The sequence below is a fragment of the Stylophora pistillata genome, chromosome 6 (genome assembly GCF_964205215.1).
Source record: "Stylophora pistillata chromosome 6, jaStyPist1.2, whole genome shotgun sequence".
NCBI classification, from domain to species: Eukaryota; Metazoa; Cnidaria; class Anthozoa; order Scleractinia; family Pocilloporidae; genus Stylophora; species Stylophora pistillata.
Window position 1 is genome coordinate 33875114 of NC_142524.1, and position 17808 is coordinate 33892921.

The window sequence follows — 17808 nt, forward strand, 5'->3', positions numbered from 1 at the left end:
TTGAAATAGACAAAGTTCCTTATCGAGAGCTTTTAAAAAACAAGATGAAATACAAAAAACGCGGGTTTCTTAGCATCTTTTTATTTGCGTTATCCTATCATAGTGCGGGAAGACGCGACATATTGGTCACGAGAATCACTGGTCAAGAGAAGCCATTTAGAAATCCTAAAAACCTTGCCATATACAACACTGGCCTTCCCAAAACTGACAAAGAAAATTGCTTTCAAATATCTGAACAAAAAGCAAAACAAGAGATTAACGCTTCCTGGAAGGATTACAATTATAAAGACGCTAACTGCCTTTCCAATTGGTCTGTAGTATGTCATCAGTATGTCTACGTTTCAAATCGTTAAAAGAAATAAATGATTTGCTTTTTAAATTTCTCTGAGATATAATAAGGGACAAAATCAAACGGTCTGAAATGATTGCTGACCATGGCCATGGTGATCAAATAATGTAGGACATCATGGCATTCAATAAGTCTTTAAAAGATCGCGTGGATAATAGAGTAAATCCAAATGGAAAAGTGTTTGGGATTTCTATCCTTCAGAATGGGGAAAAAACTAGGTTTTCTTGGGAACTTGGGGAAAAAGACGCTACCAAACATGATATCAAAGATTACTTCTTCCGAGAACTTATCGAAATTTAGGTGAACTTTAATAATAAAGATTCGTTCCTCTTTATTTCTTTTCTTGTGGTTTTGGAAAGCTCTCAATTTCATTTTTTATCGGTTGTATACAGATGATGTGCTATGCTGTTTTAATGTTTATATTGGTGTGCAGTCATGCAACGTTCTCCAGTGCGGTGAACTCTCAAGAGAAGACCCTGTTACAACATGGAGAACACATAACTACGAACCTTTACGAGGAGATCCAAGATGCAGAAGAATGGCTGACATCAGTCAATGAAGCAAGGAAACTGCAATCTACAGCCGGAGAAAAAAAGGCGATCCCAGCAGAACCCCTGAAACCAGGATACAAAGTATGTGTATTTTGTCGATGTACACTATATCGTCTTTCGAAGTGCGTATCTGTGCATTTGATTGAGCTTCTACTCTAATTACCAGGCTGTGCTGTTGTTCTTTTTTTGGAACTCATAGCTTTATTATCTCATTTTGTTTAATTTCCATTTAATTTAATTTGTATCTGCGTTGACGAGCAGATCCAAGCAATACCGCTAATACCAGTAACGGAAGAGGAGACACTAAGGGCTTCCGACGAGAAAAAGAAGACGTACCCCCCATCAACACCACAGGCCCCAGGATACAAAGTATGTTTACATTGTCATCGTGTTTTATTTTGTCTTTTGAAGTACGAAACTGTGCATTCGAGGGAGCTTCAGCTCCATTTTACAGGCTGCGCTGTTTTTGTTGCAACTCAAAGCTTTATTATCTCATTCAATTTCCCAATGACTTGATTTGTATCTGCGTTGACAAGCAGGCCCAAGCAATACTGCCGATACCAATAACGGAAGAGGAGGCACTAGAGGCTTCAGACGAGAAAAGGAAGACGTACCCCCCAGCAACACCCCTGAGACCAGGACACAAAGTATGTTTACATTGTCATTGTATGCTGTATGGTCTTTTAAAGTGCTTAGATGTGCATTTGATCGAGCTTCAGCTCCATTTTCCAGGCTGTGCTAGTTTTTTGTAACTTATAACCTTATTATTTCACTTAATTTCGCATTAACTTGATTTGTATCTGCTATGATGAGCAGATCCGACCAATACTGCCAATACCTGTAAAAGAAGAGGAAACACTAGAAGCTTCAGACGAGAAAAAGGAGACCTATCCCCCATCAGCACCCCTGAAACCAGGACAAAAAGTATGTTTACATTGTCATTGCAAGCTGTATCGTCTTTTGAAGCCCGTAAATGTGAGTTTGATCGAACTTCAGCTCCATATTCCAAGCTGTGTTTTTTTATTGTTATTAAGAGTCATCATAGGTTAATTCATCGTATTTAAAATTTCAATTTAATTTATTTGTATCTTCCTTGACGAGCAGGGCCATCCAACATTAATGGAAGAAGAGACACGGAAAATTTTAGACGATAAAAAGAAGACGTACCGCCCATCAACACCACTGGCCCCAGGATACAAAGTATGTTTACCTTGTCATTGTGTTTTATTGCGTCTTTAGAAGTACGAAACTGTGCATTTGAGGGAGCTTCAGCTCCATTTTACAGGCTGCGCTGTTTTTGTTGCAACTCAAAGCTTTATTATCTCATTCAATTTCCCAATGACTTGATTTGTATCTGCGTTGACAAGCAGGCCCAAGCAATACTGCCGATACCAATAACGGAAGAGGAGGCACTAGAGGCTTCAGACGAGAAAAGGAAGACGTACCCCCCAGCAACACCCCTGAGACCAGGACACAAAGTATGTTTACATTGTCATTGTATGCTGTATGGTATTTTAAGGTGTTTAAATGTGCATTTGATCGAGCTTCAGCTCCATTTTCCAGGCTGTGCTAGCTTTCTTGTAACTCATAACTTTGTTATCCCATTTAATTTCCCATTAACTTGATTTGTATCTGTTGTGAAGAGCAGATTCAACCAATACTACCAATATCTGTAACGGAAGAGGAGACACTAGAGGCTTCAGACGAGAAAAGGAAGACGTACCCCCCATCAAAACCCCTGGCCCCAGGACAGAAAGTATGTTTACATTGTCAGTGTATGCTTTAAAAAGATCGACGGTCAATGTGGTCGATTTGCTTGCACCAGAGAGATTTAAACAGTTAGGGTAATTATTCCATAATGAAAAGTAAGGCTTACTTTTCAAATTTCCTATTAAAGTGACTTGCATCTGAATTGTAGAAAATTCAAGTGGTGAAAGATGCATCCATCAGAGTCAACGGGAACGAGCAGGTCCAAAATCCAGGAGTCGGGAAGGAGAAGAAGGTCCCAGCGAAAGGCCTGAAACCAGATCACAAAGTATGTGTATATTGTCGATGTACAACACCTAGTAATACAAGAACTGTTCGGAAAAAACAAAGTTAATCTGCTTAAATTAGCCTTATCTCCAAAGAGAAATAAAAACAAAAACAAGAACAAAAAAGTTCGATATCTTTGAACAGTAGTTACACCTGTTTAGCTTCCACTTTCATTTCCTGGCCGTACTGCTATGACTCCTAGGTAAAGTTGTTTAATCCCCTCAATTCAATTATACCTGTCTTGCAGAAAATTCAAGAGGTGAATGGCACATCGGTCAAGAGTGATTGGACCCTGGATCCTAAGCAAGCCGTCCATCACAGTCAATGAGGACGAACAGATCCCTTTGATCTTTTAATGCTATGCTTCAGTGGCAAATCTAAATGTCTAAGGCATCTACGGAGATACTTTTAATTTTATTTCGCTTTACAAGCTGGTCCGCGCTAGTCAATGGGGAAACGAAGAAGAAAATTACTTTTTTATTCCATGGAGTTGATATTTGTAAACTGATATTTCTAAGCTTTTCTAGTTCGAACTAAAAAACAAGTACACGGCTTTGCTAATAAAGTTAATGATGTCGTTTAACATTTTAGGTTTAACTGTCGTTTTGTCTTCTGGTGAAAGTTGGCTTGTGAATACGATTTGCGACTTTCTTCTTGTGGAAAGATGTAAGCAAAACTCTCAACGTCGATGTACCTTAAATAAAACGATGTTGCAGAATGAGAAAAAAAGCTGCGAATAGCACAAGTTCAATATGCTTGAAAGCGCGCTAGAAACACTGGGTCAAGCATATTATCTCGAAAACTTTTCGTGAAAAAAAAAATATACAAGCAAGAGAAGATTATTTTACGATTTGAATTGTCCTGTTAAACTTTCCCTCTCTTATTGTAAGTTCCAACCAGAACTATTTGTGGCTGTGTAAACGAGCCTTACAAAAAAACAGTAGTTTAAAAGTGGTAGTGGTTTTTATTCTCAAATCAATTATCCGGAGCCTCCACTTCACTTTCTCTCCCCAGTTCTTTCAGCTCCCGTCCAAACCTGTTCAAAGAGGTCTTTTCACCTATTTACGACAGGAAGTTTTTCCGGCTCAGAGTCGAGTGAGTTATTGTGAGACAAACAGCCGACATTATAACAATGGTCAGAAGCTCTGTGACTTTCTTCAAGCGCTGTTCACGGAGAACCTCAGTTGGATAATTGAGATCTGTTTAGAAAAGTTGAAATAGGGTCATTTATACTTAGTTATAAATTCTACCTCATTAAATACACACTGTTGTGAGAATCAAAACTGACTCTTAAAATGTTGTTGGATTTCTTTGGATCGCAAACTTCTAACGTTGTCTGAAGAACTGATGGTTCGGAACTTCATTGGACGAATTTTGGGTGACAGTTCTGATGAGTTTAAATATATTTCAAAAGGAAGCTTCTGAAGAACTTGTTCTAAATGTCGTGTAAAGGATCAAGGCCTCGTTCAAAAGCATTTAATTGGGAAAAGGAGCTTGAGAAAAGGGCGACAGAAGGGAAAAGAAGAGTTGACTGAGAGGTAAACTGAACAAACGATCGAATAACTTTTAAATAAAGAGGTATCGGTAAATAAATTTATTATTATTTTTTTCATTTTTACCGACCTTGTTCATCTTCTATTTCGCTGTGAATCATATTTATAGTCCAGGTAAGGGCAGAGGCAACATCTCGAATGCAATTCCCAACATACCAATAATATTTGCTTTTCTAAACAACAGGAAAAGAAAATAGCTTCAGCTTTTATCTTTTTGCCATCACCTGCTTCGAATATGTCGCCCAGATCGACAGAGCTGAATAACGTATGCGCATGCGCTAGGTTTTGCCGCGGAAACGGATTTTGAATCGTTCGCATGGTTGATTTCCTACTCTGTTGTCTCGAGGCGTCGTTTTCCTTGTCGCTTTTCTTTTACAAAACAACCTCTACTGAAACTTTGTACAACCCCTAAGAATTTCGTTATTTGGCCCTGTCGTCCCGATCATTTTTGGAAGCCAAATGAAAATTAACCAATAGTTTTCAGTTTGCTGTCATTGAGTCTGTCCAATTAAAGATCACTTATTACTCAAAAACGTGTGACGAGAACAAGGAAAAGTGGTGCAACAGCTTTAAGCGGGTGTATCGCTCTTGCTCTCAACACATTTTGACTTCCTCTTAACTCTGTGATGGAATCGAGACGCGTCCACGCTACTAAAACTTTTATACGACACGAATCAGAGGACGCGAATCATTCGGCTCACTGTATAACGTTTGATGGCATTCTACTTACTAGCGAGCTTGAGTGGTGCTGCAATATGTCCCGAACAACACCGGAAAAGCCTTGTGGATGTCTTGAAGACCTTTAGATCAAGTGCAAAAGACGGTAGGCACGCTTCGTAAAACTCGTACTCACACCATTTCTGTTCAAAACTAAATTTAAATTGCAAAAAGGAAGAGAACAAGGTTTTTTTTTTTTCACTATATCTGGACCATGACCGGGGAAGGCTGCAAGGAGCGAAACACTGAATAAAAAATCCAACTCAAGGAGAACTGCATGGTATCTCTAAGTTAGAAAGTTCCTTGTGGACGTGAGATCATTTTAGAACATAACCAAAGTAAAGCGCGCGCTCTGATTGGTCAATTTAGCGTCCCCCATTTGCCCATGGGTGTACGCTGCTGACGTGAGCAAATGCAAAGACTATTTTTCCGCGCGCTTGTTCTCTCTGGTCACATAAGATTTGTTAAATAAAAGGGAACTCTTTAACTATAATGTATCAATGCTATGTTGTAAAACAAATGGTAAACACCACAGCGTACACTATTGAGTTATGGTTGCACTTGGGAGGTTTGCTAAGCACTCAAGAAGCTAGAGTCGCTCGAGGCGATACCCTTCTTTCGTGCTTAGCAACCTTCCGCGTGCATCCATAACTCAATAGTGTACGCTGTGGTATTTACCATTTGTTAATTAACCGACCCTTCAAATGGACGCGTCATAATGAGTTTCGTACGCGACACGAAACAAAATGCGCGCGCGCTATGTATCGACAGCGTGAATGGCAATGAGGCCTTGATTCAACATCGCCACACTCACTGTACAGAGAGATGGATAGGTTTGCGAATCGGCGGGTTTGGCTTTCAAAAACGTGAGGAATGTGATTTTTACGGTTAATTGAGCGGATTTGCAGATTTAGAATGACTTGAAAATTTCAGCTCTTCCCCTCCCCCTCCCCCCAAACATCATCACCTTTGATGCTCCTCCTTCAACTCAACATGACAACTCGTTTACTCCTAAAAATTGAGACAGTGAGCTCATAGCAGATGGTACAAGCTTATAACTAGAGCCCCAAGTTCATTATTTCAACCCCATTCCCTGCCAGCCCCCTAACCAAATCGCTGTCTCTCGGGCTTCCTTTCCGCAAGTGAAGAACGTCACTTTTTAAGGTTTACTTTTAATTGTACATCGAACAGTTACCGTCGATACTGGGGGGGGGGGGGGGGGCAGTAATTATTAACAACAACAAAACGTCACGATATATTTAGCAGTTCTTTGTTTATTTGGTTACCTCTTCGCCGTTTAATTCTTTTCTCTTGATATTTAGTTCCACAAAGTCAAGTTATCAACGTTGGTTGTCAATAATAGCTGAACGAATGATAGTGAATAGCAATAATTGCCTCACTGATTCTAGAAATTTGTTTAAAACTTATTGTCACCTTAGTCGTTTCAAACGATGCACTTCTCAGACTTCATAATGCAGAAAACAAATTGAAGATCATTCTATCACGCGATTCACTTTCCCAGTGCACGAGAAAGATTGGCTCTTCACAGATCTGATTTTTACGCCGGTTGGAGCTAATTAAAACATCCTATCTACCCGATTTTTTCTACTAAATGAGATAATGAAAATAGAAAAATGAGATAATGAAAATAGAAAAATGAGATAATGAAAATAGAAAATGAGATAATGAAAATAGAAAAATGAGATAATGAAAATAGAAAAATGAGATAATGAAAATAGAAAAATGAGATAATGAAAATAGAAAAATGAGATAATGAAAATAGAAAAATGAGATAATGAAAATAGAAAATGAGATAATGAAAATAGAAAAATGAGATAATGAAAATAGAAAAATGAGATAATGAAAATAGAAAAATGAGATAATGAAAATAGAAAAATGAGATAATGAAAATAGAAAAATGAGATAATGAAAATAGGTTTTCTACAGAGGAAGGAGTGGTAAGAGCATTCCACCTCCAAAGCTCAATTGTTTGTGCAATTGCTCTTTTTTTAAAAGCTCACTGCAAATTTAATTTTTTTCCTTTTACGCCAGTTGGATAAAACGGCAATCAAAAAGGACTTTTAGCATCATTCTCACTTGATCATGGGTGAGGGAGCACCAGTCTTCTAACCCCATACACCCTAACATCAATATGCATATTCTCCATACTGTTCTCTATACATATCCTGAGGTGCTGACAAGGAGAATTCGTCTAACAACCAAAAGCTTCTTCTAATGGTGATCATTTGCTTTATTCCCCTGACCTCACTGTTTGATTAAGGGGTGATATTGTAAGGTGCCAGTGACTCTTGGGGGCCAGACAGAGAAAGAGAGAGAGAGAGAGAGAGAGAGGGAGTGAGAGAAAGAGAGAGAGAGGGGGGTTAAAGAAAACTTGGAAGCATTTAGTTCAAGTATTGACTCCAGAGGTATCTTGTTGTTTCCATCTTTAGCTCCTGTTGCAAATCGCTGTCATTATTACTGCTTGTTAAGCACTTTTCGCTCACAGCTTTGATAATTGAGGCAAGGTCAAAGTCAAAGTCGAACATGGCAGGTCGAGATATTCGCCTACAAAAAATAGAAAAAGATTCTTGGGTTCAATTCTTATTTGATACTCCCCATGAAAGCCACAAAGAAGGACGTGCATCTCGCCACTTCTGTGACAAACACTCAGCAGCGAGACGTTGTGAGAAAAAAGCTATCGAGGAAATTCTGATATCCTCCCCAAAAACTGCTTAGCGGGGTTTCCCCATAACGACTGCCATGCCGCGTCCACTATTTCACACTTCAATCCTTTGATCAACAATTGTGCGAAAATAGTTCAACTGCGAAGTTGGTTTTTTGAGGGCTGTGAGTATAGTCAACAGGTGTCTTGGAAAACCGTTTCCAGCCACCTCAATGACTTTTTTTTAAGCAACGATGCGCGGTAAGGAAACCTCCATTATCGACTTACCTATTTTGTGCAAGGTTTCCGTGACCTTTGAACTGCTTGGTACTGAAACAACAACAGCGCCATCAACACTATAAGACAAAAAAATTGTATCAGCGCCAACAGGTTAGCTCATGGATGCAAACAAATGACAGTTTAAAATACCTTTACCTTTTAGATGCATCAACGACCCGCAAATCGACCAGAGCCATAACAGAATTCCTTAACAAATCAAGCGAAAGGACCTCGTAGAACTTCACATCACCTGCAGAACGAAGTAATGCATGATAATTCAGACCACGTGACCACGCCCCTCCCCGCCTTGTCTCTACTGAGTCGAAATGAAAAATAGTTCGGCTACTGGATTACAAAACACATTTACACGCTCGAAATATGCATGCAGTATGGTCGACCATGAGTGGACATAACAAACCCAGGACGAGTCTTTTAAAACATGGAGTTACAAGCTCAAATTCTCCTCTCTGATACTCAATTCCAGACGCTCCAAGCTGCGGTTGTCGACTAAATTGGCGGCTGAACTTGCAATTATTGTCTCGAGGGTAATGACAAAGTCTATCCCGAGGGCTATCCCTTGAGTTGTCCGGTTGGTGTTTTAACACATGTACCACTCACCAGTGAGCACAAGCTCAGCTGCCTTGTTCTGAATTTGTTTTACCATCTCTGACAGTGGTCGTTCGCGATTTCTATCATGGTAGTTGGCAAAAAACTGACATGTAATCTAAAGATGGTAACAACACACCTCAAAATTACCTTTAGTTGATAGACGTAGAATCAAGAAATATTTCTGCGAGTCATTTTGTCCCCCTGTTTTATGTGTGAATGTTGTTAAATTTTTTTTTTTTTTTTTTTTAAGAGAATCTCGGTTGCGATTAACCGAACTGTAAAGTATGTACCAGGACTGACGCCTTTAGGTGAGAGTTGGTCATCATTTCGTTTATATGAAGCAGTTATAGCACTTGCAAGTGTTTATCTACACCAAATTGCAAAGCCTATGTGTAGCTGTACCCTCTCCCCCTTACTCCTGGGACAGGGGGGGTACGGTTACACGTAGGTTACAGATTGCGCAAGAAATCATGTTATTATTTATTAATAATTGAATAAAGCATCACAGAAAGTGAAGACAGACGAAGTTTTGATAGTGTGCGCGCTAGTTATAATTTGCACTCGTGTTATCTGAAAAATGCACTCTTTTTCAGCCTACCATAAGTGCGTAATTTTTTCAAGTGCATCCTTACCTACCTTAGTCTGTACTCAATATACTTACAACAACCTTAAGATACGAGAGAAAAATAGGGGTTGATTTATTCTATAAAATGTAACTTAAAGAACGTTTTCAGGCTAAAGTCTTCCCCTCCCCCCATAAAAAGAAAGCAATCTTCAGTCTAAATTCGAAATGGAGACGATCTGACATAAAAAATTTAGTCTTTGACTCACCCAGTACGCTGTCAAAATAGGTCTCCATATGTTCGCACTGAAAGCTATGTCCTTCTCCTGAAGTATCTTTACTTTCCCATTTCGATTATTTATGGAGCCATGGTGTTCTAGTGACTGAACAGTCTCCCGAAAGTACTCAAAATTCTGGGGATGGGGTAAAACAAAACAACTTATAAAAGAAAGGCATTTAACTTTGAAATGAAAATCAAAACTATTTCACTCCAACAAACAGCAGACAAATTCTCAGGAGACATTGGTCGTTACCTCGAGAATTTGTTCAGTGACTGGAGGAACTTCTTTCACCAGCAGTTTCATCAAAAATTCAAAATCAGCAAACAGTTGAACTAACAGAAAACAGGAAAATGTTTAGAACAACATTAGACATAACCTTGATAGCACCTCGTCATTCCGGTGAAAATTTCGGCCCAAACATTTTCGAAAGGTGGAACCATGGCCAACAGTCACACTTAAAAACATTTTCATGGAGCAAAGAGTCAGACAACTTCGGTTAGATAAGTTCTGGAGCAATGCAATCAGGTAGCATTTAACACTGAAAAAATATCTGAGGTGCGGGATCGAATACTGTGCACTTATTGACGGGACGGCTGGACGTGAGAGTAACTGACTAGAGGTCACAAAGTACCTGGCCCTGCTCAGGCCATCTGGTCTGTGCACAGGCTCTTCAAGAGAGAATAGAGCTTACAGAAAAGGGAGAATTAAAGAACGAGGGGGAGAACAACCTCTTCCCCATCCCCCATCCCCCCTTCCCCCCCGCACTGGCCGCCTCACTTGAAGCCGGTACTTCCTAGGCCCTTGGAACCGGAGACTGTTTTACAGGCTAAGGCTATCACGTGCTGCGTGATAATCCTTTACTGACGACGTCACTTAACAGAGATGCGCGAGCTTTCGCTGATTGGTTGTTTTACCCGAATGCAATAACAAATCAGATCTCTTTCTTAATCGAAAAAAAAAAAAGGCCTTGGAAATGAGAACGGTAAAACAACTTATTTACACAAGTAACAAAAAAAAAAAACGAAAAGAAAAAATACGGGGAAAACGATTTCACAACGTCATTAACTTACCTTAGTGACAACGTCATTAACTTACCTAAGTGCTTTTCTGAAGAAGGCTGTTTGTACGCACATAAGGAAAACAAGCCAGTTCTGAAGAAATCACACAAAATAACATTTCGTTTACACGCTAACATCATGTGTATGGCTGCCTCATCTTTGACATTTCTTACGGACTTGGCGAGGTGTTCGCTCTCCTTTGCCCCTTGCCCTGAAGAACTGGCTCCTTCAATTGCATTTGTGGTTATGTCTCGGATTTTCACAAATCCCTCCTTGGTTTTCTCCAAAGACGATTTTAAGAAATCAATACTCTCGTTTACCAAAACTACACTGTCCGTGTTACCTAGATCAACAAACCAAGGAAAAATGAGTTCAGTACACCTACACGAATAACTCGTCCAACTCTCTAAAGATAAAAAGTACATTTTACAGTTCAGAATTCCACATCACAGTTACTAAAATGTGTTTCTTTTTCAATTGATGTTTTTTAAGAATTTTTGAAGAAAGTGGAGTTGCGAAAAATGAGGAAAAACGAGATATAAAATTTCCAGCGATTCAAAGCTGTATTCACGTTTTCAGTCCAGTCACAAAGTGTGTGCCTCCACGGGCCTACTGCGTCAAAAAAAAAAAAAAAAAAGAAAAAAAAAAAAAAAAGAAAGAAAAAGAAAACCCTCTGGCGATGATTTAGTATTATTTTAAATCCTTTTCAGGTCAAAACTTTTCATCAACTTTGAGAAATTTGTATTCATTTGGGAAAGAATGATATTTTTATTTCTTCTTATTGCTTCTCATATAAAATGCCAAGAATGCATTTCAATCTACTCTGTTTTTTATTTTTTATTATTATTTTTTTAATCAAACAAACCTGCAGACTTGATGGAAATATTCCACAAGTGACACAACTCTCTCAGCCAGGTAAATTTTTCTAACAGCTCATCTGCAATGTTATGAAACGAGAAAATTAAAAAAAAAAACATGGAGCTATATGTATGCAGCTATAAGAAAAACAACAAAATAAAACAGATAAGTAAACAAACACACAAAAAGCCAACAACAAAACAAAAACAAGAGACAAGAAAAATAAAAAACCCAAAAACAAAACAAGAAACATAACAAATGAACCAAAACCAAAAACAAAACAGTTGACTCCATCTACATGCAAGTTAGGGTCTCGGTCTCAGCGATTAATTCCACCAAAACAGGATTTTTACCATCATGTTAGAACCCTTTGTCAATGGGCAACATTTGAGAGGTTGATTGTGATCTCTTATCCTACAAGACCTGCTTGGGCTTAATACTTTGTGATAAGCACTGAGCTATCACACAGTCAAGGAAAACATCCACCAACTACCATTCCTCTCTAATCTAACTCACCAAAATGGAGTCCTTGTAAGTTTTGTAGCATAATGGAAGCCACAAGAACACTAGGAGAATGAATCATTCCTTTCTGTAGATCATGCAGCACTTTGTATCCCAGAGACTTTACCACTTTCTTCTCTTCATTGGACAAATAATGAAACAAATGTCTGGTAAAGAAAACAATTGTTTAATTGACAATTTTTAGAGCCACATTGTTGTGTTGGTGCTGCATATTCCAGCGATAAATGCAGAGATATTCATGACTCTTAAGGTAACAATCATGACAGTTTCCAGATTTGACTTTATGGGTAAAGCAAATTTGTAAACGTACATGTACTTGTATCTAAGTTTATTAGCCTAACTCAACTACTTCAGATACTCAAATGGCTCAATCCTCAATTGTAACAATCAAGTGTGACAAAAATCAATTAAGGGGTGATTCTTATGGAACTCCTTTTGTTTTACCTGAAGCTTTTCTTTCTGGCACAGTGGAAATATTCCATGAGATCCCTACCTTGTAGTGGGGTGGCTTGCATACTCTTTTAAGGCCCTCTAAATTCAGTTGACCCAAACAGGAGTTTTAACCTCCATAATTATGTCGCATGCTTTGGCAAGACAAAGAGCAATTTCTTGGTCCCTCAGATGGGGGTTGATTCATATGTGCTGAGGTGGCTAATAAATGCCCTCAACTCTGCTCTTCATAACAGAATATGGAGTACTGAAGATCACGGTGACAATGAAGTCGCAACAGAATTAGCATTCCTTCAAAAAAAATTTCCTAGCAGTCTCCTTACAATTACCTTGGTATAGCTGCATTATCTGCCCTGTTAATTTTTCCTTCTGTGAATCTACTCAGTGGTATAAGCTCTCCAATGTGAACATGAATACTTCCATAGTCCTCTGTCAGGACAGATCTGCTTCTGATCAAACCCTAAATTATTAGATATTTTGGAAAAAAATGTTTATTAAAATTAAAGCTAGGGATCTGGATTTCATCTGTTACCTTGAAGGTATGGAGGAACATTCTTGATTAACTGTGATTAAGAATTTCTTGAAAGAAATTTAAGATCTACTCGGAAACATTCTGCCTCACTCAAACTGCAAAATTAAATGATTCTAAGTACAAGACTTTTGCAAAATTCTAAAGTAGAGGAGTTGCAAAATGTATGTTACAGGTCAAATTTGATTTCAGGTTAATTTTGATTTAACCTTAATTGATTTTTTTAACCAAGTAAGTTATTTATAACATATTGTTATATAGTCATGCAGTAAGCCATAATACTGATTACTGGTAAATTAATATGTTTGTACTAAATCCAGGGTAATGCAAGCAACTCAAAAAGCTTGCGAAAGGTCATTCCATTTAACATTGTTTCCACATGCTTTTCAACTTGTTCTTGAAGCTCAAATATTGCATTCAGGTATATGCTTTGGACTGATGAAATGATTTGTAACGGAACTGAACAAACCTGAGTTCAAAAAAAAAAAATAAAAAACTTGTGAAAAAGGGCACCTGTGAAAAATTACATGTACTTTATGCAATTAAGATATTGGGATGTACATGTATGGTCTAGCCATGAAGGGATTATCAGTTTTTGTATGCAGTTTTCCCCTTCATCAAGATCTTTGGAAATTGTTACCCTAAGTCACACTGATTCCCCAAAGCTCCTTCCAGGGGTTGGCATGAGTTCATTGTGACTAAATTTGTTCCAATTATAAGTAGTACTCACTCTGAGCGATTCCTTTGGTTTGGGTATTCCCAGAAGCTCATAAGCATAAGGTGATTCTTCCAGAATTCTGTCATAACTTATACTGATCGGACAAATTATAATGTCTGGCACACGAGCATTTGTGTAGGCATCCACTACCATGGAAAGGACACCTGGTAAATAATTTGTTGTTATCTTTGTCAGCTGATTTGTGATAATGATTCTACAGAATTAAACATTATGCGCAGGTGTTGAATTAGATATCAATTCATTTGTAGGCTTTAGGAATTTTGCATGGGAATTTTGTTTGTGAGGGGAAACTTCAGCATAATGATTCAACATGTCCTGCTACCTCTCTCCTTTAGGTAGGAAATTTTTTTTTTATACAAAGTGACCTACTTGAAGTTTTTGGCAGAGGAATTTATGCAACTGGTGATGATCCATACAACTGATGTTGAACAGAGTTTAGAATGAATAACTGACATTTTGAGTTAGACATTTGTTTTGCATTATAGTTAACTTGTTATAGATCCTGTTGGCAGTTTCTTTAAATCTTTCATGCTCGTGTGTCCCACACAAGGAACAAATGGTACTTCTTCAAGCTTTTCAGAGCTGCCATTGTTATTGTAACAGTTGTAGGATGCTTTTCTCTTAAAATACAAACCTCACTGGAGGTAAAATCAATGGTTTGATGTTCATTCTGTCTTTACAACAACTAAATAGTTCTACTGTAAGAGAAAATTGTGAAGAAAGTCCTGTAATGTTTGATTCATTTGGTCAGATGTGACTACACCAGACTGACTTTTCATATACATTTTTTTAACTCAATACAAATGTTCTCTAATATTTCCAGCTTTACATAAATAAAAGAACACTTACCAAGTTTAGGTTGCAGAAATTTTCCTGTTCGACTTCTTGTTCCTTCTAAAAAGAACTCTAGAGGTTGATCCCCAATCTGAAGTTGATTCTGTATGTACTCTGTGAACACAACCCAATATAACGGGTCTGACATGAAAGAACGACGCATGTAAAATGCTCCACTGTTTCTGAACAATGTGCGGATGACCCGCATGTTCATGAAATCTGCAGCAGCTGCAATAAAAGGCAATGGAATGTCCATAGTGAAACAGATGAATGACACAAGAAGAAAATCCATGTAGCTGCGATGAGAAGGGATAAATACAACTGGGTTGTTCTTTGCAGCATCTCGTAACTAAATAAAAATCAAACATGACCATTAATGGACAAGAATCATTTGAAAACTAACAATAAAAATCTAAAAGAAGTGGTCTGAAAAACTGCTATATGTAATTACCATGTGAGAGCTAAAAAGAATAAGAACCTAGCCAGTTAAAAAACAAGGACCCAACTGCAAAGGGGTAGCAAGGCTTTGGGGTTGAGGCTGGTGGAGGAGAGAGAGGGATTAAGATTTTCAATAAAATCATACAATAGCCGGTAACTATTACGTAAACTGTTCTAGGCTAAATCAACATAAAAACTCATGCATTCTCAAGGATTGGTTGTAAGATTTGGAATAGCATCCCAGGAAACTTAAGGAATCTTCCAAAACATATTTTCAAGAAAAAGATAACAACAATATTATTTTAAAATCTTCAAGTTGAGGACAGTTATGTTGACATAGAACAAATAATCAATGATGTGTCAAAAGTTAAATCCAGTTAATATAGTATGGAATAACTTATGTATTCTTCTATATATTGTCATGTGTTTCTGTTTCTGTATTTTTATCTCAAACTGTCATTTCTGCGTTACTAATTTAATATTTTAATTTCTGTTTCTTGCATATTTATTGAATCTTTTGTTGAGCCGAATTTTATTTAAGATGTTTTAGCATCCACAAACTGCCCGCCAAGACTAGCTCTGCTATTTGTAGGTGGTGCGTCATTATGCTAAGTGTTATGTCATGTCTGATTACAATAAACTAAAAAAAAGACATGAACAGTAGCTTTATGTTAAAAATTAACTTTTGACACATGTTTTGATTGTGTGCTATGTGTATAAAACCCAGTCATCCAAACGTTTCCTTATTTGTGCTTCCTGCACGTACATTGTTTTGCCAAGACATCTTTAAGACAGAAATGATTAATATATTGCTTTTACTGATTTTTACTGATAAACAATCAGCCATTAAAATTTAGCACATTTCAAGATCACCAGCACAACCCAAGACATTCAAGAATGGCGCTTTATAGTAAGGGAGAAAGAGAGGCAGAGAATATTTGGTGGAAAGAGAATGCTAAAACAGGAAACAGCTTGAACTTGTACTGAACTAATAGCACCTATGTCTGATTTAATTAAGTGTTCCTGTATCTTGTGACAATACAGGCAGACAACACCTGGCTAAATAACTGAGTGAAGAAAAATGTCCACATTTTTCTTTAGAAACTTACCCCCTAAACTCAAAAATTTGTCTAGTGGCAACTCTCTTTTCCTTGCAGGGCTAAACAAAGTGTTAAAAAGAGGCTAAGATTATTTTATAGACAAATCTACTTAACAATTTACTCACCCTCTCTAGGCCTTCCCTATTGATTAGAACTCGGCGGAAAAGTGTGCAAAGTATTTTACGCAACATCATAGCCATTAACCTGATGCTATTAAGATTGAAGTTATGACCCATCTCTTCTAGAATTGCTTTTACTTCATCAGTGATGTTTTCAACTGTTGTATTTCTTTCCTCAGTAGTCTGCAAACATAATTTAAAGTAATGAACCATTATCTGATTTAACTCCCACAACTGGAGTAATTCTCTCTAAATGTACTCTCCCTTTCAAATAATTTGAACTCTGAATTTGTTATCAAATCAAACTGTAATTTTCCAGTTTAAATTTGCTTTTTAACTTAGGATCACCCTTCTTCCTGGTAATATAATGATAATGTAGGAGGAAATTATACATTGATCACTCCTTAAAAGTGAAAATGGGCAAATCATCTTTCAATAACATTTTCACAAATTGTAATGGGACTGAAATAAAAATTCAAGAATTTTCTGCAAGATAGAACCGAATTATCTTCAAAGCTGCTTTACATTGGGAACAGAGGGTTTCTTTGGACACACAAATATATTTATAAACAATTTGCTACAATCATTAATTTGCAAGCCTTATTTTCGCTTCTAATCAAGGAATGGAATGATTGGAAGAAAACTCTATTCTAACCCTAAGGTTTATGGCATCAAAGTGAACGATGTCGATCTTTATTCTGATTATGATCGCAAAACTGCATGAGCCTGAGTTAAATTCAGCGAGGTTTGAGGTGCAATCACTCAGTGATTGGACCTCAGAGTTGGTCAGTTTCGAAACAGCTGTTTAGTGTTAGCTCATAATAATCTGGCGTAGTCAAGTTTATTCTTCCCACGCCTGGCATAAAAACGCCAACTTCCATATTATTATATGATTGAAGTGCCCTGTAAGATAATTGCCAACTAGGTTGTGCATGTATGTTTAATTGAGTCGAACTTCATAAGAGGACGCATCAAGTTGTTTGTCAAACAGTCAGCTGTATGTTCAGATGTGTCAATACAAAGTCATAAGGTATCGTTGCATATATTTCTCCTGTGTCCATTTCCCTCCACAAGATCAAAATACTAGGCCGACGTTCCCACTACGAATTTGTGCTTAGGAGTTTCCCAGCTAACAATAATAGGTCCGTCAGACAGTTGGACAAAGCTGTTTAGAGGTAATATGCGATATATAACAGGCAAAACTACGATAAACTACGTGAATAAATAATAAAATCCGAGAAATCCATACCTTTTCGATAACATGCTGAACTCTCCTGGAGCTCAGAACATCTGACTTAATCTCTTGAGGAGTTCTCGTTCGGGCGAATTTGTATCCTTGAGCTGAGTAACGCCTCAAGCTGAACAAAACATTGCTCCAGCTTCCTTCCTTCAGCAAATCCAAGTCAAACGGTTCCATACTTTGAACTGCTGTCAACAAACAAATTACATTCTTTTCCAAAAACAAATCCTCTACCACAACAACGTCATAGGAAAAGATCACAGAAAAACTACTGCTCACTTCGCGCACGTACAGAAGTGTTCACGCATTGTCCATGTGGCGTGA

At 37.8% G+C, this 17808-nt stretch overlaps 3 protein-coding genes across 3 annotated transcripts; 1 reads left to right on the forward strand and 2 right to left on the reverse strand.

Moving 5' to 3' along the window:
• The first annotated feature begins 29 nt into the window (after nt 1-29).
• On the forward strand, nt 30-3517 carry LOC111343498 (uncharacterized). The gene is given in 11 exon segments (XM_088726149.1): nt 30-310; nt 783-981; nt 1162-1269; nt 1437-1547; nt 1717-1824; nt 2005-2100; nt 2271-2378; nt 2549-2656; nt 2819-2935; nt 3182-3238; nt 3240-3517. Coding segments are annotated over 11 exon segments (1329 nt in total). The 5' UTR covers nt 30-44; the 3' UTR covers nt 3291-3517.
• A 65-nt stretch (nt 3518-3582) lies between these two features.
• On the reverse strand, nt 3583-7362 carry LOC148729543 (uncharacterized). The gene is made up of 3 exons (XM_088725163.1): nt 7336-7362; nt 4558-4660; nt 3583-4133 (listed from the first exon to the last, which is right to left on the reverse strand). Exons 1-3 carry the CDS (start codon nt 7360-7362, stop codon nt 3997-3999), a joined length of 267 nt encoding a protein of 88 aa, XP_088581289.1. The 3' UTR covers nt 3583-3996.
• Nucleotides 7363-7431: 69 nt separating this feature from the next.
• LOC111343512 (dihydroxyacetone phosphate acyltransferase) lies at nt 7432-17798 on the reverse strand. The gene is made up of 14 exons (XM_022950702.2): nt 17494-17798; nt 16251-16427; nt 14603-14936; nt 13745-13896; nt 12815-12945; nt 12030-12181; nt 11521-11592; nt 10693-10998; nt 9850-9929; nt 9586-9729; nt 8764-8869; nt 8302-8395; nt 8155-8222; nt 7432-7769 (listed from the first exon to the last, which is right to left on the reverse strand). Exons 1-14 carry the CDS (start codon nt 17659-17661, stop codon nt 7705-7707), a joined length of 2049 nt encoding a protein of 682 aa, XP_022806437.2. The 5' UTR covers nt 17662-17798; the 3' UTR covers nt 7432-7704.
• Nucleotides 17799-17808: the final 10 nt, after the last annotated feature.